The sequence below is a fragment of the Colletotrichum fructicola genome (genome assembly GCF_000319635.2).
Source record: "Colletotrichum fructicola Nara gc5 chromosome Unknown KSG_Nara_v1_contig02, whole genome shotgun sequence".
Taxonomy (NCBI): Eukaryota; Fungi; Ascomycota; class Sordariomycetes; order Glomerellales; family Glomerellaceae; genus Colletotrichum; species Colletotrichum fructicola.
Window position 1 is genome coordinate 2,801,879 of NW_027094052.1, and position 26,346 is coordinate 2,828,224.

A 26,346-nucleotide genomic window follows, 5' to 3' on the forward strand; every position below is an offset into this window, starting at 1 on the left:
CTACCCAGTATACAAATTACCAGTACAATATGTACAATGCCTGAATTCTGTTCCCACGCACACCAAAACTCCAAACAAAACGGGCGAGGACATTGCCGCCCCTGTGCAGTTATCCGTCATTCTATCTTCAAGGTCTCATGTTCTCCTTATTCAGGCCTGCCAAGGCGCGCCTCTTCTCAGCCTTTCTTTGTTCAATTCGTGCAATGGCCGCGGCTCGCCGCTCTGGTGGCAGGGTGCTCTTTGACGTGTTTGCTGCCATGGTGCTAGCATCGGCTTCAGGCATGCCAAGTCGAGCAAATCGGTCTTGAAGCAGGTCGATGGGCGGGTCGTTCTCTTTGGATGCAAACCTATGCCGGGGCGCGGGTGTGGTGCCTGAGGGAACTTCGCTTGAGCTGACGATTCGCTCGTTGATTTCGGATCCGAGGTATGCTCTGTTGCGAGGGGACCTGGGAATGAATGGCCGCCATCTAGGCTTGTCCAATGTGACCTTGCCGGAGAGGATTTCGGATTTGGGACGCGCCTGGACAAGGTCTTCCTCTCCCGATGAGTAAGAGCCGGCATCCTCATGGTACTTGTCTCGAAGATTGTGAGACTTGGACTGATTGAGCTTCCTGCCTAGGGATTCCACAATTTCGAGACTCCGCCGCTTGGAGCTCGTGTCATTCGACGTGCGACGAATCGGCACGGGGGCAACATCGAAACGGTTTTTGTCATGGTTGCGATGCCCTCTCTCTTTCTCGACAGTCTCTCGCTCAGGCAATGAGCTGACGGACGTCTTGGGCCTGTGTCCATCGACAGTCCCTGCCGCCTTGAGCGTCTTCACTTCCTTCTTCAGGTCGTTGATCTTGTCGGTGGCTTTCTCGAGGATGCGTCTCGTATCCTCTTGCGCAGCTTCAGCGTCCTTTCTGTAGGCATCAAAGTCTGCTTTGATTCGGCGCAACTCTTCATCTTTTTGGCGTGATTCTTCCCGCAACTCTTCCAGCTCTTCCAACTCGGCAGATGAAGCTGTCTTGGTCTTATTTGGGAGAGACTGTTGCTCGGCCAAACGCTTGTTCTCCTCGGCCAACTTGTTCGCTCGCTGCTCGGCAAACAGCAGGTCGGACTTGAGTTTCTCGATTTCCTCCTTCATCTGGTTGTTCTCCTTAACCTGAGACCTGGCTTTCCTCAACTCACGCTGCGTCTCCATAAGGGTCCTCTGCGTCCGTGGAGAGGCTGTCTGTCGTCTGCGCGTATGGGGGTCTCCGTCATCGTCGCGACCCTCCAGCAGAGCCGCTAGCTCCTTGACCTGGGTCCTGTACTCGACAGCAACAGCAGTCTGCTTCGCCAGGTCCTTCATAAGCTGAGGATTGTCTCTTTCTTCACCGCTGACGCGCTTCGCAGCTATTTGCGCCGCCATCTCGGCAATCTTCTGCTCCATCTGAGCCACCCTGTCCTGCTCCTCCTTGAGCTTCACATTCAGGTCGATAGCCTCGGCGTCTTTAAGCTTGGCGTAGGACTTGGCCAGCTGCTTGTATTTGAGCAGTTTCTCCATCTCGGCTTTAGCGTCCTGGTGATACTGCTCGAATTCCGACTTCCAGTACTTTCCTGACCGCGAATGAGGCTCATTAAGATCAATCGTCATGTCATGCGTGCATTGGTCCTCGTCGGCCTCCTCCCATTCGTCTTCTGCATCGTCGTTCCTCACTGGTTGAGGTTGAGGACGCGTCTGCTGGGGTTGCTGCGTCTCCCGCGAGCTGCTGAGCGCCTTCCCTTTGCGGGAGTTCTCCATTGCCTCGGTCAGCTTCGTCCGCTTGCTTGCCGAGTCGCCTGCGCTATCGAAGCTGCTGGGGAACTTTCCAGGCTTGTCGTCCGTATCTTTTCCCTTGCCTTTCTTGAGTCCGCCTTTGTCCAAAACATCGTGTCCAAACGAGACGCGTTTTCGTCGAGAGGTACCGGTGCCGGGAGTGAGCAAAATGCCCTGTGGCTGCTTCACCGGTGTACGCGACTCGGTTTCGGAGTCGTCCACGTTCCTGTTACGCGACATGCCGGCGGCACGGTGGTCGCGATCGTCGTCTCGGGCAGGAGTGCCAAATATTGCGCTTTTCAATGCTCGGGCGGCGAAGACGGGCGCTGGCGTGTCTGGTTGCTCGATCTGGGTGGTGTCATCTGCTGCCATGTTAGTCTGACCTGGCATATCGTGTGTCTGGTGTTGGTGTTGGTGATATGTACCTCCTCCGCCTGCTTGTGCTCTGTTTCCTCCAGACGCGCCCTCCAATCCTCGCCTAAGTACCCAGCCCAGCATCCTTGCTTTCGTGGGGAATGAATGATGTCCGCAATGAAGGTTGAAAGCGCGGAGGAATTGGTTCACTTGCTGGCCGTGGCGTGTAGCAAGTCCGCAATGCTCGCCCAAAGCGATCGCATTACCTGCGCTGGCGTGTTGGAGGGTTTTTAATTAGTTTGTAGTTGGTGATCTGACCGCGGCGAACGGATGTGGTTCCATGTCGAATTTGGTTGTTTACTTTGTTACCGCATGTGGATGGCGCGTCCGTGGTTCGTCGCTTCCTCCGCCTGCCCCATACAGTTCGCGTACGGTGCCATCACGGTGCCTAGCGTTCTTCGCCCCTCGCTAGCGTTTCTGTCCAGACCTCTGGCTCCCAATCCCCACTGGAAGGACCCCTGAGGCCATGGGCGTCATCAGTGAGGGGCACCAGCTGTCGCTGTCAACCCCCACTTGACGTACGCCTAAACAGCCGTACTGTGACAGCGCATCAAGCAAGGCGAATAGCGGTCGATGCCTGGTGGCGCTTCAACCCGGTCAGCTGAAATTCGTTTGCCTTTTTTCCTTTTTAGACTCTCATCAACACATACTTTTGAACCAGATTACCACGATATTGCAGAAAAACATGGCTTACCCTTAACGGATTATCACGGCTTATGCTGTGGTGATTTGTCAAGCCTTTTCTCGTCGTTACGATATGGCGTCGAAATCATCCGGGGTGTGGAACAAGCCCGTCAACCTACCGACTAAGAAAAAAGATGACTCAAGCTTCCCGGGACTCAAACCCAGGAGTCCCGAGAGAACCAGAAAAACCGAATATGAGGAGCTCCAGCAGAACGAACTCATCGTTCTGGAATCCATGTACGGGGAGGACTTCGTGAAGCATGCAGAAACGCAGAGTGCTTGGAAGGTAAAGACGTCATCGTCGATAGCGACTCACCGGCGCAAAAGCAGTGCTGATACCTCACTAGAAATCAGAACCTGCGTTCGACGTTCGCATCAGGGCTTCTTCAGATGAAGACTTCGCTGTCACACTGAGCGTCGTAATGACAGCCACGTATCCTAAAAGCCCACCACTGTTGACTTTAAAAGATACCGGCGACCTTCGTGAGGTCGTGCTGTTCAAACTTCAGAAGTACCTCGAGATACAGCCGAGGGTCTTCGCCACTGAGGAGCAGGAGATGGTAGATCGTATTGTTGAAGGACTGAGAGACATCTTGGAAGACGCCGCGCAAGCCAAGGCGAAAGGTCGTGAGTTGCCCTCACTTGAAGAAGAGAGGGCCACTCACGAAGCATTCCTTGCCAAACTAGCGCAGGAACAGAAAGAAGAGGAGGAGCGGAAGAAAGAGGAAGAGAGCAAGGAGGAAGAGAGAGTACTTGGTGGCCTGCTGCAAGTTGAACTTAAGCGCCAGAAAGAGAAGGCCAAGGAGTCACGCAAGAAGAAAAACCCCAACGGGATGTCGCCGCTTAGCACCATGGGCGGGATAAACGGTACCGAGAGCGGGCGCATCGTCTTCGATCGTCCCTGTCAGACTACAGACAAGACTGGAAATATCATCTCATTCCAGGCTGTCTTCGGAAAGTCTGAGGTCGCAAAAGGTCCCCTTTCTTCCGTCTATTCTGTCTGGCCCATCGTTCCCAGTGGCCAAGAATGCCCCAACTTGGCCCTGAAGGAGACGACTTTGCGTCCTGCCACAAAGGACATTGCTGTTTTCAAGAAGCAGGTCCAGTCCCTAGAGAACCAGCTTGAGACGCTGAAACAGGTTCGCCATCGAAACTTGCTTGAGGTTCTGGACTTCAGAGTGGAGCAGGAGAAGAACAACGCAGAGAAGTCTTCGTCGCATCTCTGGACCGTCAGCGTCCTTACCCCTAGCGCTGAAAAGGGGTCTCTAGCCGAGTTGCTGGATCTTGCTGATCGTCTAGACACCAGTAAGGTGCGCGCTTGGACGAGGGACCTCTTGGATGCCTTAAACTTCCTCCACAACAAGTCGCTCGTTCATCAAGATATCCATCCAGGGAATATCCTGCTTTTCAGAGAGCAAACTGGGGAGGTGGTGCCAAAGTTGTCTGATGCAAGCTATCAGAGAGAATTGCACAATATCTCTTCGAAAGGACAGGCACCTCCCGGCCTAAGCTCTGCCAAGTCTGCCTACTGGCTGCCGCCCGAGATTGCAACCCTGTCAAAGCCGCATTATACAGCGAAGACGGACATCTGGGACTTTGGCCTCGTCTTCCTGCAGATGATCTTTGGGCTTGACGTCCCCCAGAAGTATCGATCGCCGACTGATGTTTTCGATTCCCTATCTCTTTCGAAACCATTGCACGAGTTGGTCACAAAACTCTTCAAGATGGACCCTAAGAAGAGACCTCGCGCTTTCGAGCTCGGCTCAAGCGAGTTTCTTGCCACAGACGCGCCGGTAGTGGTGGAAGACAACACTGCCATCATGTCGAGCTACCATTCCCTCGGCTCTTTGTCACCTATGCCACCGAGGCTCAGGCGCGAGTCAACGAACAGAGGAATCTTAACGAACAGGGGAACCACCTCATCACGTTACCGGGAAGATTTTGATGAGGAAGGACGACTAGGAAAGGGAGGCTTCGGCGAGGTTGTTAAGGCTCGGAAAAAGCTTGACGGACAGATTTACGCTATCAAAAAGGTCAGTCAGCGTTCGCAAGCCAGTCTCACAGAAATCCTGAAAGAGGTTCGACTTCTATCTCAGCTGAGCCACCCAGCCGTGGTTCGTTACTATAATACTTGGGTTGAGGAGATTGCGGACCAGTCGGATACCGAGGGTGACACCTCCACAGAGGACGCAACGGAGGACTCCAAAGACACCATTTCCCAGAGCCCAGCGATTCACTTCGCTACGAGTACTGGAGGACTGGACTTCATGTCGTCGAGCCACCCACAAATTGAGTTCGGCTATGACGATTCTGAAGAGGAAGAAGACGACGACGATGAGGAGGATGAAGACGATTCAGAGGAAGACAGTGAATCTGAGGAAGAGGACAGCAACCGAGCTGTCGGGCATGTCCGAGCGCATGCTAGAGCCAGATCTCAGCGGCCCTTCAGAACCATCCTCTACATTTCTATGGAGTACTGTGAGAAACGAGTGAGTTCTGTCTTCACATCTAACATGTTTTTCGCTGACCACGGGTAGACACTTCGCGATTTGATCACCCGAAAGCTGTATCAAAATTCCCCTGAGATATGGCGCTTATTCCGACAAATACTCGAAGGCCTTGCTCATATTCATGGTCTTAGCATTGTTCATCGAGATCTGAAACCTGAAAATGTCTTCATCGCCCATAGCAGCGATGGGACGGATAATGTCAAGATTGGAGACTTTGGTCTGGCCACGAGCGGCCAATTCGCTGTTGACAGAAGCCTTCCAAATGCCATGGAATCGGACGACATCACCAGAAGCATCGGTACAACATCGTATGCGGCTCCGGAGGTGCGGTCTGGTTCACAAGGAATGTACAGTTCCAAGGTCGATGTAAGAGCTCTTGGCCAGGTTTCAACTGGAGATGCTAACCAGTACGTAGATGTACTCGCTTGGAATTATCTTCTTCGAAATGTGCTACCAACCTATGCTAGGCATGCAGAGAGCCATGGTGATCGAGCAGCTTCGTCAATCACCCCTGGTGCTTCCATCAGACTTCAGACCAGCCGACAAGATACAAACCGAGATCGTCACTTCTCTATTAACACACAACCCAAAGGAACGTCCTTCCAGCGCTGAGCTACTGCAGAGCGGAAAATTGCCTGTCCAGATGGAAAGCGAAACCATCAGGCGCACTCTCGCCGGTCTTGCGGATCCTAGCTCGCCGTACTACAAAAAGATGCTGTCGACCTTGTTTGCGCGACCAGTGGAGCAGGCGAAAGACTATGCGTGGGACATGAACGAGACGAGTCCCGGCGAGACGGACTTGGTGAACCTAAGTACCGTCAAGGCAACACTGATAGACATCTTTCGTCGGCACGGGGCACTTGAGTGCCAACGGAACTGCCTGTACCCTCGCTCCTCCCACTACAACGACTCAAACGCCGTGAAGCTGCTGGATGCGAACGGAATGGTGCTCCAGCTGCCATTTGATCTTACCATGGGTCATGCAAGAATGCTGGCAAAGGCCAGCGGAAGCGCGAGTGTGCAGAGAATATTCACCTTCGGCAACGTCTTCCGCGATAGAAACGACACGGGCCAGCCTCTGATGCTTGGCGAGGTCGACTTTGACATCGTCACAACTGATACCCTGGACCTGGCCCTCAAAGAAGCGGAGGTCATCAAGGTTCTTGACGAGATCATTGCCGTTTTTCCGTCCTTGTCGTCAAGCCAGATGTGCTTCCATCTGGGACACTCGGATCTGTTGCAGTTGATCTTTGACCACTGCCGTGTAGATCCCGTATCGCGGAGAGCTGCTGCTGACATTCTCAGTAACCTGAACATTCACAGCCAAACTTGGCAGAAGATCAGGGTACAATTACGGTCTCCCATTGTTGGCTTGTCGGCTACGAGCGTCGATGAGTTGCAACGCTTCGACTTCAGAGGTATGTCAATCCTTCACAGAACACGGATGAAGCTAATTCGGTTTAGACACCCCCTCAAAGGCGTTTTCCAAGTTGAAGTCAATTTTTGAGGGGACAGACATGTATCGAAGAGCGTCATCAACTCTGGCTCATCTGAAAGAGGTCTCGGAATATGCCAAGCGACTCGGAGTCGCAAGCAAGATTTATGTCACCCCTCTTAACAGTCTCAAGGAAAGCTTCTACACGGGAGGAATTATGTTTTCCTGCGTCTACGACAAGAAAGTCAAAGACGTATTTGCCGCCGGTGGCCGGTATGACAGTCTTATCAGAGAGAAACGGCCCAGAATCGGTAGCCATTACGAAGAACGGCACGCCGTGGGCTTCAACCTCAACTGGGAGAAGCTATCTAGGGTGCCCAAGACGAGCGGCAAAGCGTTCCTCAAGAAGACGGAGGAAGATACCAATAATATCTTCCACAACGCTCGAAGAGTAGGCCAAAGCAGCGAGCATTTTTCTCATCAGGTTGCTAACTTCTTCTCAGTGTGATGCGCTTGTCGCCAGTTTTGACGCTGCGATCCTGCGATCCATGGGAATAGAAATCCTGCAGACGCTCTGGGCGAACGGCATCAGCGCGGAGCTCGCCAAAGACGCGCGATCACCGGAAGACCTGCTGGCCCGCAACCGCGACGAGGGCTACTGCTGGATCGTCATCATCAAGCAGGACGCCATCGTAAAGGTCAAGACGATGGACAAGAGGGACACGCCGGACGTCGATCTGCCGATCGCGCAGCTGCTGTCGTGGCTGCGGGGCGAGATGCGCGAGCGCGACTCCAAGGCGGTGGTCAAGATGCGCGGCGTGCAGCAGCAATCCGAGTCGACGCCGGTCATCGAGCACGAGCAGGATGTGCGGGTGATGGTGGCGGGGACGCGGAGCAAGAAGTTCAACCGGAGGACGGTGGTGGAGCAGGCGCAGTTCAGCGCGGCGAGCCTGGTGCACTCGTTCCTGGACGGGCCCATCTTGGCCGTGGAGACGACGGATCAGGTCATGGACATGATTAGGGAGACGTGCCTGTCCGACGCGGAGAGCTGGAGGAAGCTGGAGCACAGCGTGACGACGGCGGAGAAGAAGTACGTGCGGGAGATCCACGCCGAGATGGTCAAGTCGAAGGCGGCGTGGGAGACGAGGAATGCCAGCCGGCATTCGTTCATCTACAACTTCAGGACGGGGAACTGCATCTACTATGACCTTGGGGCATGATCAAAGGTTTTAGGGCTATCGTGGATTTGGATGAGGAGGATAATTGTCGCAGTTGACACGAAATGAAAAACAATATTTGGCGTTGTCGCAGGATTATTGGCAGATTGCATGCTTCAAGTGCGTCATGTCATACAGCAGGGCAGCAGCATCGTGAGTTTGCGGCGACGCACCACACCTGCAGAACAAACGCAGGGGTGGTTTGAAGTCAGCCTCTGTGGGCTGCATGGGTGGGCGGCAGGCACTAGGACGGAAGCCTCTTTGGATCGAGTCTTTCGGCTCCTTCTGGCTCGAGGGCGCTGTTTGCTCAGACGCTTTGTCGTTGGAGGCTGGCTTCATGCATTAAGCAAACTTCCAAGCGCAGGCACCGAAACCCCAGACTGGCAGCCGCAGTGTCAGATCTTAGTAGCGGCAGAGGCGGCAGCCATAAGAGTTGCTGCGGGAGCTTGTTGCCTTGAGAGAAGGCAGTTGAGTTCCGGGCGAGTAGGGAAGATTCCAGTCGAAGGAAGCGCTGAGGAGAGGGTTTGCGAGATGGGGCTTTGCGTGCCTTCGACGGGCTTGGGTATCCTTGCAGCTCGAGGGAGTGCAGTCAGCGACGTTGGTTTGGAGGCATCAAGGTGTCTGGCTGGCTGAGGACGTAGGTAAGCAAAAAAAACAAAAAACTGATTCATATGCAGTGGTACTTGTTGAAGAAAGAATTTTCCCAGCGACCGGAAGGCGAGGACAAAGAGGTGCCTGACCAGTCCGCACTATTTGAAAGTCTAGGCCCCTTTCAGGATTCCATCATGTTCGAGTTGGACGGTCATGTAAGCAACCCCTGTGAGGACGGCATGATGGCAAACTTGAAAGTACTGGTGGCGGCGCCTGCAGACCAACAAGTGAGTGCTGCTTTCCGTATTAGCAAGCCAGGCCCAAGAAGATGTGCTGGACGGCTGACCCTGGCAGGCCATGTTGCAGTGTGGATTGGCGCGAGGGTGAGGTGACTGTGACTTCCAACCAACCCCGATCGGAGGCAGCGACAGCAAGGACAGGCGGCGCCCTGCGCTGGCCACGGATCCGAGACACTGCGTGACCACCCCCTTCACATCGTTGGCGGTTTGGCGGGCGGGTTGGGCCCTGCCATTGTGGAGGGACTTGGGCGGGAGACTGGTGCCCTGGCGTTTTGTCTCGTCCCCATTGTCCTCGTTCGCTTTCCGGTCGACGGCGCCCGTGGATCTTCGCTGCTGGATGCACCTGGAACCTTGATAAACCGCGACAATCTCCCGTCACCTCTTTTCTCTCTCGTTCCTACCCTGATCTTCCCCGTTCTTGCCCTTTCTGACTGCAACTCGGATTCTGTTTCATCTACAAGCACGTTTCCCCCACCTCTCACCTTCCTCTCTTCCTCTCCCGACTTCAACCCTTCCATCTTCCACGGGGTTGCTCGCAACCGCCACTTACCGCCTCCCCGGTCCCTCGCCTTATCTTATCACCTTCGCGCCGAGTCAGTCCATACAAGACGAGTCATCCCTCCCTCCTCCGTCCCTCCTCGACGTTAGGGTCCCTGCGCTTCGATCACGCCTCTTGCGAGAATCAACGGCTGACTTGACCACCGTCATCTCCCCAAGGGTGCTTCAGTGCCACCGCGACGACTTCTGCCGCTTGTAGTCACCGCCGCTTACGACGAAACACTCCGCTGCTACCCATTCTTCTCCAACAGACCCCGCCTCGTCCACAACCAACAGCCCACCATGGCGCAGAAGCGACTGATGAGCGAGCTGCAAACACTGCAGAAGGAGAAATGGGTGCACATTGATGTCGACGACCGCAATGTCTTGATGTGGAAGATCGGCCTCATGGTCGTTAACCCCGACAGTGCCTTTAATGGGGCTTATCTTAGAGTGAGTCGACTTCTAACATGCCTGCCTACAAGGGCATATCGACTAAACGCTTGAGTCCAGGCGGAGATGACCTTCCCACGCGACTACCCGATCCAGCCGCCGACCTTCCGCTTCCTCACCCGCTGGATCTGCCATCCCAACATCTACCCCGACGGCAAGCTGTGCATCTCCATTCTGCATACTCCCGGCGAGGACGAACAGTCCGGCGAGCTCGCCTGCGAGAGGTGGACCCCTCTGCAAGGTGTTGAGTCTGTGCTGCGTTCAGTACTGCTATTGCTGGACGACCCCGAGATCAACTCGCCTGCCAACGTCGATGCTGGCGTCATGTACCGTGACAAGCGCGAGGAGTATCAGAAAAGGGCCCGCGAGACCGTCGAAAAGTCCAAGAAGGATATCCCGGCAGGCGTGAAGTTCCCTACCACAGCGGACTTGGAGCCTGTTCCTCAGAAGCCGTTGGACGATGACGCATTCTGGAACGAGACAGACGACGAGGGCGACTTTGACTTGGGAGGCAGCGACAGTGATATGGATATGGATGACTTCAACGACGATGACGAGGATGACGACGAAGACGAGAAGCCTCAAAAGCCTTGAGCCAAGCCCGGCTCACAGCTGAAAATTACTACTCATACGACTTCATCTCACCGACTCAACGTTCTATTTAAGCATAGCGGAGTTGTGCACTGGGCTGGCTCTCTCTACTTTACTCTTTTTTTTTCCCCCTCTCACAACCTTATACGCATGATGGATGATGCATAGCGACGGCCCCAGGCGTTTTGCCGGCTGTCTTGCCCGGCCTGTTTAGGTGATCAGAACGGAGTCTCGTTTCCTGGGTTCTGGCATCATTGGATTTTACTGGGGAGGGTGTTTCGCAGCAGGGATGGAATTGCACATTTGGCTCTACGGCGAGGGAACAGCGACTAGATTTTGGCGGCGGTCGTCGAGTGAGGCACCACAAAAAAGGTATCACATAAGCCAATGAATCAAGCATTGTTTGCCGCATGCTCCGACAAAGCCTAGGGCTGAAAATATCTGATCATATTGAGTGCTGTTTGTAAGGCCTGAAGAGTTTGCCGGGCGTTTGGAGGGGCTTACGGATACCCTCACAAGCGTCTGGGTCGCGCGAGTGACGCAATGTCGAATTTACGCTTGTGACTGCCGGTGCCACCCTTCCGCGGCCAGTGCATCCCCGCAGGGTTGTGAGCGCCAGCAGCAATGGAGGGGGCCGACAGGGACGGAAAGCCGCGCTTGCCCTCCGACAGGGTGGACAATCAGAGCACCAGAAGGGCATGGTGGTACGGACGCCTGCCCCGCTAACATCGTTTACTCGTCGTCGTATGTCTTGTCAGATTCCAGACCAACTGAACATGTTCTTGAAATAGAAATAGAGGTAAGGTAAGCTATGCACCCCGGCCTGTAGCATGCTACTGTAGAATATCTCAACTTCAGACCCGAACTGTCCTTGAATCGTAGATTTTCAGTGATCCGAGTCGTAGACAGCGTAATTAGTTGCCTCTTCACTGAAGACGGGACGTCACGTCGTCAAGTGGGGGGCTAATAGTGGATACGTCTCTGGAACCGCACTGTGAGCCGCCGCAACGAGTGGAAGCTCACCAAGCCTTCCCAGTCGAGTCTCGGTGCAGCTTCCACCAAACACAGCTCAGGCGTCCCGAAAAGACGATACGGGACGGGACGACTGAACCCTCCAGCTATCATAGCTGCCTTCCGTCTACTACTTGTTCTCTTCGTAGCCCCCGCACCTTTGTCAAACGGAGCCCAGACAGCTCGAACCTGCCTGTCGGTGCATCACTGTTGCAGGTGTTTCTTGCCCGTTTGACCTCACCTCAGTAGCCGCTCTAAACTCGTAGCTTCGCCCGCCAGGCTTCTCGTAGCCCCAGCTCTTCCACCTCCCGACGACATGCGCATGTCTCGAACATACCTAGACCAACGACTCTAACCGACGAAGTCGCTCAATTCGATACGATAGCTATAATTTTCCTGCGGGACGAGCCGACAAGATGGCGGGGCAGCCATCAGAGGCAGATATTGCTACATTCTGCGAATGGACAGCCTTAGTAGCTGAGGGAACGGGCATAATTCTCGATCATGATCGTGCTATGGCGACGGTGGCCTTGAAGGTGCGTTGCCGAACCTGTTTATATGGCTTCGAGTCCACTGACACATCACATAGTCCGGCAGAAGCGTAGACCAACTCGTCGAGGAGTATTACAATGGCCCCGAAGCGGTATGTGTTTCTGAATAACGAGGGAACGTTCGAGCTAACAAGGGCATAGTTTCGTAAGAAGTACACGTGGGATGACACTGCGTTCGGTGCCGACCGAGACGGGGCTGCCAATAACACTGGCATAGGCACGTTAAATGCTTCCCTCTCACATGGGCATGGTGGCTGACTTCGTAGCGTAGCCTTCAACATCGAAGCGCCCGACAGTGCCGTTATACAAGGCGTTGCGCCAGCTCTCGACAACTTTTACGGCCAATCTGCCGGGGCCCCCTCACGACCGCCATCGAGAACAAACAATCGATCGCCGCTTGGTAGGATGATAGACTGGACGGCCGGGGATGCTTCCGGTACTTCCCTCCGTGCCTTGGGGAGCCAGAGCTGACGTGCGCACAGGCGCGCCGACGAGCGCGGCTCAAGAAGACGAAGACCTCCAGGCAGCTATTCGGAATTCTGCCATTGAGTCAGGTCTCACGCCGCAGGAAGCCGGCGTAACCAACACCGGCGCCAATGCAGCTTATTTCGGACCTGCTAACCGTGCTGACTACGACTCCAACAGCTGGGCTATGGTTCCTACCGGAGTGGATTCGTCGGAATCTAAGAGTAATGACGATTCCGCGCCTTCACTTAGGAAGAGAGAGCAGGGTGCCCCCGCCTTTCTTGTTCAGCAGCCGCATTCGCGTACCGAACAACACCGGTTGGGCTCCATTCTGACGATTCTTCACGAGATTCCTCTAGTTCGAAATGCTCTCCTATCAGCTGGCGAGCAGGCGGCGTCATATGGCTACAACAGCGAGTGGTGGAAAGGTCAACCTATATACAAACCCCATGTACTGGCCGCCATGGAAAGGGACGAACTCCAGTGGGGTGATGACGCAAAACCGGACTTTCACGAGGAGATCCATCGCCTCATGGCCTTCTTAGATCAAACGGAGAGAAGTTACGGATCCGTCGAGGCGATGGCCTACCTCGTGCCCGCATCTTCCTATCCTCTTGAGAGGCAGTTTTTTGACAGCTTGCACGATCACACAGATCCTGAGGTCATAAAGCCACTAACCCATTCGGCCCACACAATCTACACGATGACGCTCGAGAACTACCAAGAGCCTTCAAGATTCTCCTACCTTAGCTTCGAGCTTCAGAAAGATCAATATGAGAAGACCAAGACGTTGTACGAAGCTTTGGATTGGGTCGTATGGAACGACGCATGTACGTGGACCGAAATCACACCAGAGACTAAAATGGTCTATCTCGACGACATTGGTGAAGTTATGATCATGGCCATCGACGGAACGGAGCCTCCCGAGTCAATGGATATCCCCGAGGTCTGGTACCCCGAGCGCTACCTTGCTGGTCGGAAAGAGGAGGCGAGGGTGATCCAGGAGCACATCGCGTGGGTCTTTAACCGTCTCTACAAGGCAGGCTCGATGGAGTATGAGGCCACCAATTGGGTGGACAATGACACTTACAAGGTGTACGACGTCAAGGAGATGTTGGAGAAGACTATCAAGGAGTATGAGGGGCAGGTTCAATATCTCGACGGACTTGGACGTTTCCGAGAGCTGCAAAAGCTTGCCGATGACGAGAAGCAGTCTGTCCGGCCGGAGGATGTGCCCTGCGTCAAGACGGCGGAAGAAGAGGAACTGTCGAAAACCGCAGAACAAATGGTCAAGAGGTGCCGTCAACTTCTGTCCGAACAAGAGGCGAAGCTCGCCAGTAAGTCAAGTTTCGCTGACATGAATGAATCAATGCTAACCTCGCCCAAGAGCTCAAGTGGGAGCGAGAGCGGCTCACGGAGAGACAACGATCTCTGGGCAAGCTACTCACAGACCCTAACCACCCGGGGCTATCAAAGCCGTTCATTGGCAAGAAGTACCTCCTCAGAGGTGTGTCCACTGGCAAAGATGTGACATATGTTTGCAAGAGGGAGGAGCCAAGCCTCATTGAGCTTGATGAAAATTCTGGTCCAGTAGATCAGTGGTGGCGGCTGTCCTATACTACAGGCGACGCTCAGCCTGCAAAAGCAGAGGTGAGGCTCATGTCTTCAGGTATCGACCCAAATTCTAACCTTTAACAGAGAGTGTCCTATGAGTTGGTGATGCGACAAATGTTCCAAGAAACACGCAGGCCAATGTTTGTGTACGCCACGGAAGACGCTATCAACCAAACTCCTGTGCCTCTCTCGGACGCCCTCCAGCGCTTCGTTCGTGCTGAGAACAAGAACTTCCGCCAAGAGCTGAGCCGGGAAACAACAGATGGAGCCGCAGAAGCGAGGGACGTAAACGCAAACACATCTCGGGTGTCGCCTGCGAAGAGACAGTATCGGTCTGGTAGCGTGGACTCGATGGATACTAACCGTGCTTCCTTGGGAGGCAGCGACACGAATTCCAGAGACGGAGACTTCGAGTTGGACCATGATGTTTTCGGTGCCGGGGATGGCGCAGGAGACATCGCCATGCCAGACCTTTCACACAGCCAGATTATCGACAACAGTAAGAGTCTTGCCGAGGTCATGTACTCAGGCGGAGCCCCGGCAGCAGGAACCTCCGACATACTATCGGTACCGCAGCTTACAGAAAGCTCTAACGAAGCTTCAGCCAGCGGTGACGTGGATGTTAGTCGCACAGTCACGCCAGATTTCGAGGATCAGCCCAAGGGACCTGAGATGCAGGAGCGAAGCAGCAATGGGGGCGGATCACCTTTTATGGCAAGACGTTCGATACACTTTGGGTCACCACCGCCCTACGACCCCAGAGACGAGCAAAAGACGATTAAGATTATGGATATGGAAATGCCTGATGAGCATCAGTAGCGAAAGACTAGAGCATCAGAGGAACACGACTATGGATAGGAACAGGATATAGCGGCATGGCATTCGCATCATGGCGGGTCGCCGAAAGGCACACAGCAGCATTGGCTATACGGTCTGCTGCGCAGCGCAATAACTTATTCCATTGTACATGATAATTGCGGCAGTGCAATACCAATTGTTTGATACCCCAATAAGTGCATGGCCCAGGGGCAGTGTTGGCGATGGCTCAACCTTACGCCTGGCCTTTGACGCATATCGTCGTAGAAGGTTCTCGAAGGTTCTATATGCAGCTATCAGGTATCCCTGTATCCGCCAGGACCGGGGCCTGTCTAGTGCGGCGCACGAGCCACGGCTTGAGCTTGACTCCGCTATTCCCGCCCAGCAAACACCCCGCCATTCGTCATTGTCTGTTGTCTGCCAACTTCTTCCCTGCCTGACAGTTGAATGCTCTTCAATGTCGGCAGCTTGACAGCTCTGCGAACGAGTCAAACCTGCGTGAGAACGGCGTAAAATGGGTTGATGTAGACTTGAAATCCCAGGCGTAAGTCAATCATCAGGTGCAAATGGAAAGCGATACAGGCCTAAACGGCAACTTGGACGCAAAATGCAGAAATGCCCCGCCAGCCTTCTGTGCACTTCCATCAAATCAGCCCAGTGAGATCACCCGATTCGACGCCCCGCCAGGTTTTAGTCGCACGGGGACGGTGGCCATGGCTCCCTGGGCTTCTGAAGGAGACCGAACCTTCCACAACCACGCCCTGTTTCTTCCATTAAGAACGGCCGGGGGCCTCTTCAGCCAGTTGGGCTCTTCCCGCCCCAGTCTTCTTGACCTTACAGAGTAAGGACCTACGTAGTGACCTTGCCGTAGTATTTCTGAGCCTGCATACATACATATCACGCAGTTTCCCAGACCTGCTCTGCGCCAGCATCCAACCATTCTTTTCGATTCCTCCTCTTCACTACTACTTTTCTCAAACGTTTGCTTTTCTTGCATACGTCAACTGCAGACAACAACCCCACGAAGGGTTCACACAAACATAAAGCCAGCCTTGCTACACAAGCAAGCAATCGTTCGATCAATCGATCGCTTCGAGACGATACTTTTTTTTTATCGCAGCTACATATATCCACAACCTACCTTCGAATTGACTGGTCGATCGCGAGACACACAGCCTCGTCTTCACCATGGTGAAAGAAACCAAGCTCTACGACCAACTGGGCGTCAAGCCCACCGCAACTCAAGATGAAATCAAGAAGGGCTATCGGTAAGTGACTTTTGCCCCTCGCCTTCTCCCACTTTTTCCCCATCACCGCCCAACCTCAGTCCAACCTCACGAACAAGAGAAGCTAACCACCTCACGTGCAACAGCAAAGCCGCTCTGAAGTGGCACCCTGACAAGAACAAGGACAACCCGGAAGCCGCCGAGAAGTTCAAGGAGTGCTCCCAAGCATACGAGATTCTCTCCGACCCCGAGAAGCGTAAAACATACGACGACTACGGTCTCGAGTTCCTCCTCCGTGGCGGCGGTGCCCCGCCTCCAGATGCCGGCGGCGCGAACCCCTTCGCCGGTGCTGGTGGCATGCCCGGCGGATTCAACTTTGGAGGCATGCCCCAGGGCGGCGGCGGCGGCGCTCGCTCATTCCACTTCAGCACAGGCGACGGCGGCAGCAGTGGATTCCGCTTCAGCAATGCAGATGATATCTTTGCGGATTTCATGCGGTCTAACACTGGTGGCGCTGGCGGCGGTGCCGGAAACATGGATGACTTTGCCGACATTTTTACGGCATTTGGCGGCGGAGGCATGCCGAGGTCCTCTGGCGGAAGGTCCACGCGCATGAGGAGCACTGGCGGCGGCTTTGACGCACCCAGGCCGAGGGAAGCTACCCCCGAAGTTACGACGGTTGAGAGGCCTTTGCCGCTCACGCTTGAGGAGCTTTTCCGCGGCGTAACGAAGAAGATGAAGATCAAGCGCAAGACATTCGATGACCAGGGCAAGAGGACGACCACAGATCAGGTGCTTGAGGTGCCCATCAAGCCGGGTCTGAAGAAGGGCAGCAAGATCAAGTTCAAGGGTGTCGGTGACCAAGAAGAGGGCGGTCAACAGGACTTGCACTTCATCTTGGAGGAGGTAAGTCGCACATCCCCATGATCAGATGAGAAGAAATCAGTGACTAACAAGCGAATAGAAAGCTCACCCGCTCTTTGTCCGCGAGGATAACGACCTGGTGCACACCGTTGAGCTGGATCTCAAGGAGGCGCTGACAGGCTGGAAGCGTACCGTCACAACCATCGACGGCAAGCAGCTCAACATCGACAAGAACGGCCCGACGCAGCCTGGCAGCTTCGACAAGTACCCCGGCCTTGGCATGCCCATCTCCAAGAAGCCCGGCACGAGGGGCGACTTCATTATCAAGTACAATGTCAAGTTCCCCACGAGCCTTACGCCCCAACAGAAGCAGAAGTTGAGGGAGATTTTGTAAGCGTGTGTTACGGCATGGATAGAGATGTGAAGCGTGCGTGAATGAGCGGCTTGGCGCCGCGATGAGGGGATGAATTGGGGACGACGGGATGTTTATCATGACCTGGAGTTTTGGGCGTATTGAGCTTCGGCACGGTGGGCCTTTTGAGCATTTCGCGTAGGCTATTGCGGATTGGTCTCTTATCAAACGAATGCCTACGGATGAGTACATAGATACTAGGTAATTCTGAGATTGAAAAGGAATTATATGCATTCATGTTAAAGTGCTTGTAACGAGTGATATGCACGATCATAACTCTGTGTCATTGCCTCCATGTACAAAGTGAATGCTTTTCAGATGCTGCGAAGCTGCATCGCAACTGACTCCGAAACGAAAAGTCACAACTCAGCGAATGCATCATCGTCCAACCTCTCTTAATCAGCGAACATCCGGAGCGAACTGTCCTACTGCATGGAAAGCTACCCCAGTCTACGAAGTGCCACCAGAGAGCCGGTCCCGGGATGTCCCCTCCATCTCGGCCGACGGACTGTCATTGAGTGTAAGTGGGACCGAACCTTCCCTACATGTGTCCGTAGCGCTATGTATGTAAAATAATGGAGTGATGAAGCCTGCCCAACGTCTTGTAACGGATGACTTGGTCGGGTGTAGCGTCCTGTATAAGTACGTTGACGGAAACAGACGATGCCCCCGCTGGAGAAGAGGGACGACATGATTGGGACGCTGAAGAAAAGCAGGCCGGCAGCGAGTACAAACACGCCGTCCAGGCACGTTTTTCTTATTTGGCTTCTTCACCTCCTATGCACGTTGTGCTGTTTTACCCGGTTTCCCCGTCACTTTTTCGGCGTAACTTTGTGCTTACTGGCCTTTTTCTTGGGACGTGGGGAAGGGAGGGCTGCACCTGGTGCTCGGGGTGAAGGTTTGCGGGCGGGTGCGGGTTGCGGGTGCGGCGCCGCACTACCTATCAGGGGAGGGGTTATCGGGATTGGTTCCTGTGCCCCGAGGCTGATACCTCTGCCATGGTTGCATTTACATGTCGATGTGGAAGAGGGATTTAATTCTTTCTGGTTATTAGTGACTTGCATGAGATAGGTACAGCAGCCGACGGCTCGAGGTCGTCCGTTGCCGTGCAGAGCCACATGGCATGAGCGAGGTGAGCCGACGAGAGGCCGGAGGAGGACGGCGCCTCGCGGTTGGCTATGACGACACTTCACATGGGCCTGGAGTGTTTTGGCGGATGGAGGGGTAGTTTGGCGACACTACTTTGCCCGTGGGGAGGGGTAATTGGGGTGGGGCGATGCCTGCGGTTCTTTGACAAGCCCAGACTCGGGAAGGTCCTCCGCGAAGAGAAGAAAGGCGCGGTGGTGTTGCGGCTTATGTGGTGCTGGAATTCCATGGGCCTGCTCTTGCTGGAATTCGATTGGGAGAGCAGGCCCATGGAATTCCATCCGGGCTTGCTTGGGTTTCCCGGGAGAATTGTCCGCGTTGGCTTTTTATTTATTATTCCCTCGTTCCCCGTCATCTTCCTAGTGTGTCTACCTTAGTTCTAGAACCCCATCTTTTATTCCCCGACTCAGCGTCTCCTTTAACATTGCTACTTTCCATCGAGCATTGATCCTAGACCTTGCAAGGTAAGCTTTGGTAGAGACCGCAGCTCTCGAACCCCGCTCTCGTCGACTGACAACAGATCTAACCAGACAAGACCCGTAAATACCGCCCAACATGCCTCAGGTAAGCAGAATATCTCTTCCCTTTCCTTGACGGGCAAAAGTGGGAATCTCATGCCTTGCAGATCACAGCCCTCCTCTTCGACTGCGACAACACGCTCGTCCTCTCGGAGGAGCTCGCCTTCGAGGCGTGCGCGGACCTCATCAACGAGATCTGCAGCAGCCGCAACATCGAGCAGCGCTTCACGGGGGAGTCGCTCATTGTCGAGTTCGTCGGCCAGAACTTCCGCGGCATGATGCTCGGCCTGCAGAAGCGCTACGGCTTCGAGATGACCGACGACGAGCTCGAGACGTACGTCCGCCGCGAGGAGGACGCCGTCATCGCCAAGCTCAAGGCCTCGCTGAAGCCATGCCCCGGCGTCGACGAGCAGCTGGAGAAGCTGCAGAAGGGAGGCAAGTACAAGCTCAGCGTCGTCTCGTCGTCGGCGAAGCGCAGGGTGTGGGCGTCCGTGGTCAAGGTCGGACAGGACAAGTACTTTTCCGAGGAGGAGACCTTCAGCGCGGCGACGTCGCTGCCGAAGCCCACGAGCAAGCCCGACCCGGCCATCTACCTGTGGGCCATGGAGAAGCTGGGCAAGAAGCCGGAGGAGTGCGTCGCGATTGAGGACTCCAAGAGCGGCACGCTCAGCGGCACCCGCGCCGGCATCAAGGTCATTGGGTATGTCGGGCCGTACCCGGAGGAGAGGAAGGCCGAGATGGAGAAGGTGCTGCGGGATGCTGGGGCGGTTGTCATCATGCAGGAGTGGAGTGAGTTCCCTGATGTCCTGGCCAAGATTGAGAGTGGGAGTGTTTGACTAGCCGGCGGTGAGAAGGCTTCTCTGTGAGAGGGTCGTTTCCTTTGTGGTTGCCCCAGCGGCATTCTGGCCGGAGCATCTCGGTGAGGCACCTACGCCTACATAGAGGTAGAATTTCGCTTTAGACGAATTCATCTCCTATCCATGAGGAAGCTGTTCACGCTTTGCAGAGTGGCCCTGTTGGCATTGGCTTCGGGGTACGCGGTCATGATTGTTCCCAGCCTGACGCGGATCATGTCCTTGTTGAAGAACGTTTTGGAGTCTGCCGCGCGGTAGTTGCCCTCCTGATCGAAACACCAACAGTAGGCGGCCAGTGCCGCACCGATCGCCAGGTCCTTGCCCGTCTCGCACGCGAACACGATGCTGCCGTCCCGGTTCTCGCCAAAGAAGCGCGATACGAAGGCGCAGATGTCGGGGAGCGCCTGGCGCAAGTTCCGGCTGGCAACCTTGTGCTTCCCCAGGCCGACCTGCATATACATCGGGGATTTCACCCACGTCTCGCGCTGTGTCACGTCTTGTGTGAGTGCGACCCTGCACACGGCCGCTGCGTCCTCGGGTGAATCAGAATCATCGTCCAGGGGGAGGGGGCACACGGAGATTTTAGGGGCCACCTCTTTCGGGGCCGTGGTCTTGACGGTCTGCTTGCTCCTGGCGACGATGTCCGTGACGAGAGCCGGCAGGTCCGCCTCGGGCGCCGAGAGGAGCGTGTCCGCGTTGGACCAGAAGACGTCCGCGGTGAGACCGAGGGCCCAGTTCTCTGTGTCGTCGCCGGCGCCCTGAATGTAGCCCGCCTCGGAGAGCTCCGTGCCGGCGACGCGGCGGGAGGAGGTGAGGCAGATGACGGGGTGGTGGTCGTCAAAGACCGTGGACGTTTCCGAGAGGGACGTTTCCTGGGTGATCCAGAAGGGGCGGAGAGGCTTAGAGATGTGGGCTCTAGCAGTGGACAAGTCGAGGTTTAGGGCTTTGAGGGAGACGAGGAAGGAGGGGAGGAGGGCGGCGATTTGGGAGTGTTCCGAGGCCGAGACGACGTTGGGAGGGGTGTGAAGGAGGGATGATTTGGGATGTTCCGGGAAGAGGGCCATGTTGAGGACGGTGCACCATACTGGGATGGTTTTGCTGAGAGCGTCGGGCATTCCTGGGGTTGTCAGTGAGAATGGAAGCAAATAAGGATGGAATCTTACTTTTGCCGCGGCGGGTTGAGTCTACGATGATGCAGCTGGTGATGTTAGTTTTCGTACTCGCGTATCATGTAAGTGCAGCGCAAAGCCTCACCCGTCATGTTTTCCTATGACCTCAAGCAAGTGCAGATTCAACCTCCGCGTACTAAACTTCCAGGCGTTGGTGTGGCCGTCGGTACTCTTGAAATAGGCGCTTGCCGCCTTCTCCTCGGGCCGAACATACCAGCTTCCGCATCGTTCATTAGCAACAAGGGGGCGGTTGTAGCATGTCGCGACCTCCTTCACGAACTCCGCATCTTGCTTGCAGGAGCGCAGGCGGTTCGCGATGGACAGGTTGGACCGCTTGAGGTCCGTGAGGATATGCGAGAAGTTGTGGTTGGCGGTCGTCGGGAAGATGATGTCCGACAGGGCCGGTGACGTCGTCTGGGCCATGGCTTTGTGCAGGTTGCAGGGGTTTGTGATGGCTGTAGATGAGGAATGTTGTGCGTGGCGAGGGGACCTCTGGTGTTGAAGCTTCACGGAAATTTCATGTGTGGCAGTGTCGTGAGATAGATGCACTGTGTTAATGTGGGGTTTCTATGGCAAATACAGTGCACTCAGCACTGTCGACGCAAAGTTTCCAGCGATTCCGAACGCAAGTCCATAGTGAATTGAAAAAAAACTGAACATGGAATCTCGTGAGTTCATTCAATTGACTAATGAGGGATGATGGTCAGGGGTGAGAAACAAGTGCGATGTCGCCTTAGACATCCAAGAAGCCTCCTGGTCTGTGCAAAAATTCCGGCGTATTCAGCCGCAAGCTAGGGCATATTACTGGCATGCATCAGATGTTTGTCGTTCAAGAAGATTCCGAACGATTGCGCCAGAGCTGCCAGTCATCGTAGACGGCCCGTAGACGGACATAATCGGGAATGCCGGGCGGTCGAAAAGCATATCGTAAGGCTCAACCCGGCAGCACATATTGACAACGCGCAATCACGGTGGCTATGTCGCGGAAGCCAAGCAGCGGGACGACGTTCGCAGGCAGCCGGATTGTATGGAGATTTCTTTTATCGCAGCAGCGGGAGGGACGTTGGGCGGCAAGACTTACGCCATTGTATCCACCGCGACTCTATTTCTGCGCAGGGAACTCAGTGCGCACCCAATGACTGCTGACGTTGGTGTCAACCGAGTGCCAATGTGCGTAAGGCTTGCCGCGATGGATGCACCCTGGGATCTGTGAGTTTGTAGACCTAGGCACGAAGTAAGCTGATGGAGAAGAACTGAAGTGAGATGCCCGGATCTCGCATCCATCCGTTTCGGGGGTTGTCTTTTTTTTCTTCTGGCCGCCTCTTCTCCCTCAGGTCCCTCGTACGAGACAACAGCGTTTGTGTCCAGGCAACACGAGACTGGGTGTTTCCAGTTTGCGGGGGAGGGAGTGAGGTCGATGTCGTATCTGCCAGCCGGGCGCCAGCGGACGACGCCCGGTCCATTTGCTGACGCTGTCGCTGTTGGTCGACCGACGACTGGTTGAGGTGCGGTGACTGGCTCTGCCGCGGCCGCCCAAGGAAAAACGGAGGTTCCATTGTAGCCCCGCCGCTGCAGGTTGTCATCATTGACGATCTTCCCCCTTGCCTCGCCTCCGCGCATCACCCCAGAAACCAGAAAGGAAAGCCTCGACAGTGCGGCAAGGCACAGCAGGAAAATCAGGTAATCAAGGCTTGGAAACGGCGGCGACGGTTGCTACGGGCGAGAAACGGCGGCCGCAATAGTGGAAGTACCAAGTATTCTTTTTCGTTCAATCCTTTCAACCTAACATCGAGCGTCTTACCGACGGTACCTGTTCCCGCCGCCGTAGGGCCAAAGGCAAAAAATAGGACGAAAGAGAAGTCGAACTGCCCTGTTCCTCGACTGAACTATCTGCTCGGGAGGCGTGGCTTGCAGGGGTCTGATGCTCAGCTGCTCGCGGCTCGAGGGCTGGGATTCGCTGCCTATGTAGCAGTGGCGCAGTGAAACCCAGCGCTTCAGTGGCTTGGTTCAACCGAAGTCGCAGCCTGTCCGCGTTGCCGTCTGCGCTGCGCTGCGCTCTGCTGCGTGGACAGCGCCCCGATCCCGTGGCAGCCGTCCCATAATTCCGCGTGCTGGGCTGCATTTACGCAGCACTAGCGAAAGAGAGCCTCCCTGGAATCAACAAGAAAGACTCAACTCATGATGACGGGACACTGCAACGTAAAACACGCTGGACACTTACTGGTCGGGAGGAGCTCCATGGGCCCACCCCACTGCCGGCGGCCACACTGCACCCAGTGCACTCAGGTCCACTAACACTGCGAGAGGTAACGAGTCGTTGCCCACTGAATCCACGTCTCGTCACTGCCGCAGTTCAACGCCCAGTCCAGCCGGGGCTGTTTCGTTTTAAACAAGAGAAAAAGGCAGACGCGTCCCCGACGACCACAGTCCCAGAAGTTGCTGCTGCGCCTGATTGACTTTTCTCTCTTCCACCGTGTCCCCATCCTTCTGAACCTTTCTCTCCCGTTCAACATCACCATCGTCGCCGATAGCATCGTCACCCTCTTTGGTCCCAGATTCACTCATTTGAGAGCGGCCACTGCATCATTAAAACGGTCCTCATCTCCCACCTGATTGGCCACCCCACCTGGTCCTGCAAACTTGGGTCGTCTCGCCAAACCCGTTGCCGAGCCGGATTGAGTTTGATCTTTATTTAGTATTAAAAAAACAGCAGGGGAGCTGAAGCCCGATAGCTGCTCACAACCTCCCCCAACCCACCACCTCCAGGCTTCCCCTTTCGAACGAACCGATCAACAAACGCAGGTTGTTCAACACTGCGAGATCAACCGAACACCTATACCGAACCGACCGACCGAACGACGACAATGTTCGGAAACCTCGACTTCGACCCCGAGTACGTCCCCGGCGTCAAGCTGGGCCTGCACATCTTCCAGTTCATCCTGTCCTTCGTCATCTGGGGCTTGGAAATTGCTGTTTTCAGAGCCGACAATGCAAAGATCGTAGGCAACAATGGCTGGACTTTTGGAGTGGTCAGTAATCACCCGGATGATGCGACGGGCTACATGTCGAAGCGTGGATGCTGACAATTTTGCGACACAGTGCTTCCTCTCTATTCCTGCGTGGATATACCTAATCATGGCGCCCCGTTGGCCGAGAACCCGAAAGCTTGCGAACCCCTACGCCATGGTCATCGTTGATGCCGTCTTCACCATCATCTGGCTGTCCGCTTTCGCCAGTCAGGCTGCCTACAACACCGCCAACCAGTGCGGTGATGCTTGCAACCTCAGCAAGGCCATTGTCGGTCTTGGCGTTTTCGTGACGTAAGTTTCTGCGACGCATGCTTGCCAGTCCTGTTGCTAACGGCAATCCCAGCCTCTTGTTCGGCGTCAGCACCTTCGTTAGTCTCTACACCCTCAAGCACTACCAGTTCCACGGTAGTCTTCCGGGCTACGACAAGCAGAAGATCGCCGGCGACAACATCGACCCCGATAAGGCTGCTTTCTCTATGGCCCCTCACGACGAGGAGGCTTACGCCCCTGTCAACATGGACGACCACGCCGACGACCATCCCACCACCGGCGCCGGTAGCAACTTTGGCAGCTACGGTGACCGCTACGGAAGCAACTCCGCCTACGGAGGTGTCAACTACGGCCCCGAGGACGACGACCCGAACCGCTACGGCTCTCTCCCCTCGCGCCAGAACGCCGCCATGTTTGACAGCGAGACCGAGTACCACTCCCAGCAACCGCACCCGCACCCTACCGCCTCGCCTGCAAATGACCCTTACTCCTCGTCTACTATCCAGCCCTACACTGCCGCGCCCGCCTACGATGACGACAGGCCCGCTCAGTTCCCTGCTGGTAACTACGACCGCACCATGAGGTAAACGTCTCCCCAGTGGGGAACGAGTTGAGTTGAGACACAGCGGCAGGGCCACGGCCTGCCAAATTGTTCGGGGACCGAGTCCCGTGTTCACATAGACAGCTTGGGTTTTTCTTTTGGCTTCGGCTTAGGGGGTGTTGTTGGCGTCCCATTGTAACGGTATTCACACAGAAGATACCAGGCATGAACTAGGTAGACATCAATTTGATGGCATGACGATACATTTGGAAATGGTCCTTTTCGTGTACCAAGTGAAGTGATATTTGCAGGTTTTTGTTTTGGTGAAAACGCCGTAACTCCAGGGAATATCTTCCAGGCTTCCCCGCCATGCTACAACCCCTTTAGACGCATTCTTTTCCGATTAAGCCTTTCCGTGAAATCTCCTCAGCCTACGAGCGATATCCGCCGAGGTCTGCTGCATCGGGTTCAGCTTCCGGTCCCTCGCCATGGCCTCCGCGTTGTCGCCGTGCTTCGCAATCAACCTCTCCAACCACTCCTTCTCCTGCTGGCTCATGTGCCTCGGCTTCTTCAGCTCTCCCCTCGACGCCTCCTTCTCCAGCAGACGAATGACCTCCGGACGGCTCTCGTCGTCGATGCCGCCCCACTCTTCAGTTTCCTCCTCCTCCTCCTCCTCGTCAGAGTCCGCCTCGATGTCGTTCAGCGGGTCGTTGAGCGGGTTCGCGCGGCTGGACTTGGAGTAGTGTATCCTGACGATCTTGCCGTTCTCGTCGCGCTCGACGCGCGCCTCGTCGACGACGGCCTGCTCCATCGGGGCGATGTCGAAGGGGCTCGGCGCCGGCTTGGCGGACTTGAGGCGCTCGACCTGGGAGAGCGTCTTCTCGACGCCGCCTGTCGGGTTGCGCAGGCGGGCTGTGAGGCCTAGGCGGCGGTAGTTTTGCGTGAGGGTCTCCTTCTTGTTCCTGGAAGAGGCATGTTTCGTTAGCTATGCATGCGCGGGCTAGGAGAAGAATCGGGGGGACGAACCAGTTCTTTGCGATGATGTCGTTGCCGAGAGGGTTGAGAAGTTTCTTGGGCCTGTTGGGCTGCCTGGTCTTTTGGCCGGCTCGGCGCTTCTTCTTCTGGAGGTCTCGGCCCATTTTGTTAGAGGTTGTGCGACGGGTGCGGTGTGATGATGGGTTTACGGGTTGGAGGCGATGGCGATTGGCATTGAGGTTTTGGCTTGGGAGTTGGCCTTGAATTTTTCGAGGTTCTTATCTTATCGATGACGCACTAGTCCTGTTGTGGACTAGCTTATGGTGGTACACCGAGACTGACCGAGCATAGCTCGGTGAGCAGCTTACAAC

General features: G+C 55.2%; 10 protein-coding genes across 10 annotated transcripts; 7 read left to right on the plus strand and 3 right to left on the minus strand.

The window, feature by feature from the left end:
* Positions 1 to 127: 127 nt before the first annotated feature.
* Positions 128 to 2,281, minus strand: CGGC5_v003533 (uncharacterized protein; the record flags this gene model as incomplete). Its single annotated transcript, XM_032033922.1, has 2 exons — positions 128 to 2,145; positions 2,209 to 2,281. 2 exons carry the CDS (start codon positions 2,279 to 2,281, stop codon positions 128 to 130), a joined length of 2,091 nt encoding a protein of 696 aa, XP_031886918.1.
* Positions 2,282 to 2,954: 673 nt separating this feature from the next.
* Positions 2,955 to 8,046, plus strand: GCN2 (eIF-2-alpha kinase GCN2; the record flags this gene model as incomplete). The annotated part of the gene is made up of 6 exons (XM_032033921.1): positions 2,955 to 3,167; positions 3,229 to 5,370; positions 5,419 to 5,757; positions 5,807 to 6,809; positions 6,856 to 7,277; positions 7,330 to 8,046. The coding sequence occupies 6 exons, from the start codon at positions 2,955 to 2,957 to the stop codon at positions 8,044 to 8,046; spliced, it is 4,836 nt and encodes a 1,611-aa protein (XP_031886917.1).
* A 782-nt stretch (positions 8,047 to 8,828) lies between these two features.
* On the plus strand, positions 8,829 to 9,690 carry CGGC5_v003535 (uncharacterized protein; the record flags this gene model as incomplete). The annotated part of the gene is made up of 4 exons (XM_066151140.1): positions 8,829 to 8,921; positions 8,989 to 9,017; positions 9,056 to 9,526; positions 9,651 to 9,690. 4 exons carry the CDS (start codon positions 8,829 to 8,831, stop codon positions 9,688 to 9,690), a joined length of 633 nt encoding a protein of 210 aa, XP_066009426.1.
* An 83-nt stretch (positions 9,691 to 9,773) lies between these two features.
* CDC34 (Ubiquitin-conjugating enzyme E2-34 kDa) lies at positions 9,774 to 10,517 on the plus strand (the record flags this gene model as incomplete). Its single annotated transcript, XM_032033920.1, has 2 exons — positions 9,774 to 9,923; positions 9,984 to 10,517. 2 exons carry the CDS (start codon positions 9,774 to 9,776, stop codon positions 10,515 to 10,517), a joined length of 684 nt encoding a protein of 227 aa, XP_031886916.1.
* Positions 10,518 to 11,941: 1,424 nt separating this feature from the next.
* CGGC5_v003537 (uncharacterized protein) lies at positions 11,942 to 14,974 on the plus strand (the record flags this gene model as incomplete). The annotated part of the gene is made up of 7 exons (XM_066151141.1): positions 11,942 to 12,061; positions 12,115 to 12,168; positions 12,218 to 12,297; positions 12,343 to 12,512; positions 12,559 to 13,878; positions 13,929 to 14,191; positions 14,240 to 14,974. 7 exons carry the CDS (start codon positions 11,942 to 11,944, stop codon positions 14,972 to 14,974), a joined length of 2,742 nt encoding a protein of 913 aa, XP_066009425.1.
* Positions 14,975 to 16,159: 1,185 nt separating this feature from the next.
* psi1 lies at positions 16,160 to 19,162 on the plus strand (the record flags this gene model as incomplete). Its single annotated transcript, XM_032033916.1, has 5 exons — positions 16,160 to 16,239; positions 16,344 to 17,103; positions 17,162 to 17,451; positions 19,030 to 19,083; positions 19,150 to 19,162. The coding sequence occupies 5 exons, from the start codon at positions 16,160 to 16,162 to the stop codon at positions 19,160 to 19,162; spliced, it is 1,197 nt and encodes a 398-aa protein (XP_031887034.1).
* A 12-nt stretch (positions 19,163 to 19,174) lies between these two features.
* On the plus strand, positions 19,175 to 19,973 carry CGGC5_v003539 (Phosphorylated carbohydrates phosphatase; the record flags this gene model as incomplete). Its single annotated transcript, XM_032033915.1, has 2 exons — positions 19,175 to 19,183; positions 19,245 to 19,973. 2 exons carry the CDS (start codon positions 19,175 to 19,177, stop codon positions 19,971 to 19,973), a joined length of 738 nt encoding a protein of 245 aa, XP_031887035.1.
* A 131-nt stretch (positions 19,974 to 20,104) lies between these two features.
* CGGC5_v003540 (Uncharacterized protein) lies at positions 20,105 to 21,583 on the minus strand (the record flags this gene model as incomplete). The annotated part of the gene is made up of 3 exons (XM_032033914.1): positions 20,105 to 21,108; positions 21,155 to 21,189; positions 21,246 to 21,583. The coding sequence occupies 3 exons, from the start codon at positions 21,581 to 21,583 to the stop codon at positions 20,105 to 20,107; spliced, it is 1,377 nt and encodes a 458-aa protein (XP_031887032.1).
* Positions 21,584 to 24,024: 2,441 nt separating this feature from the next.
* On the plus strand, positions 24,025 to 25,046 carry CGGC5_v003541 (uncharacterized protein; the record flags this gene model as incomplete). Its single annotated transcript, XM_032033913.1, has 3 exons — positions 24,025 to 24,189; positions 24,260 to 24,480; positions 24,533 to 25,046. The coding sequence occupies 3 exons, from the start codon at positions 24,025 to 24,027 to the stop codon at positions 25,044 to 25,046; spliced, it is 900 nt and encodes a 299-aa protein (XP_031887033.1).
* A 357-nt stretch (positions 25,047 to 25,403) lies between these two features.
* On the minus strand, positions 25,404 to 26,139 carry NOP16 (Nucleolar protein 16; the record flags this gene model as incomplete). The annotated part of the gene is made up of 2 exons (XM_032033912.1): positions 25,404 to 25,962; positions 26,027 to 26,139. 2 exons carry the CDS (start codon positions 26,137 to 26,139, stop codon positions 25,404 to 25,406), a joined length of 672 nt encoding a protein of 223 aa, XP_031887030.1.
* Between the last annotated feature and the right edge of the window lie 207 nt (positions 26,140 to 26,346).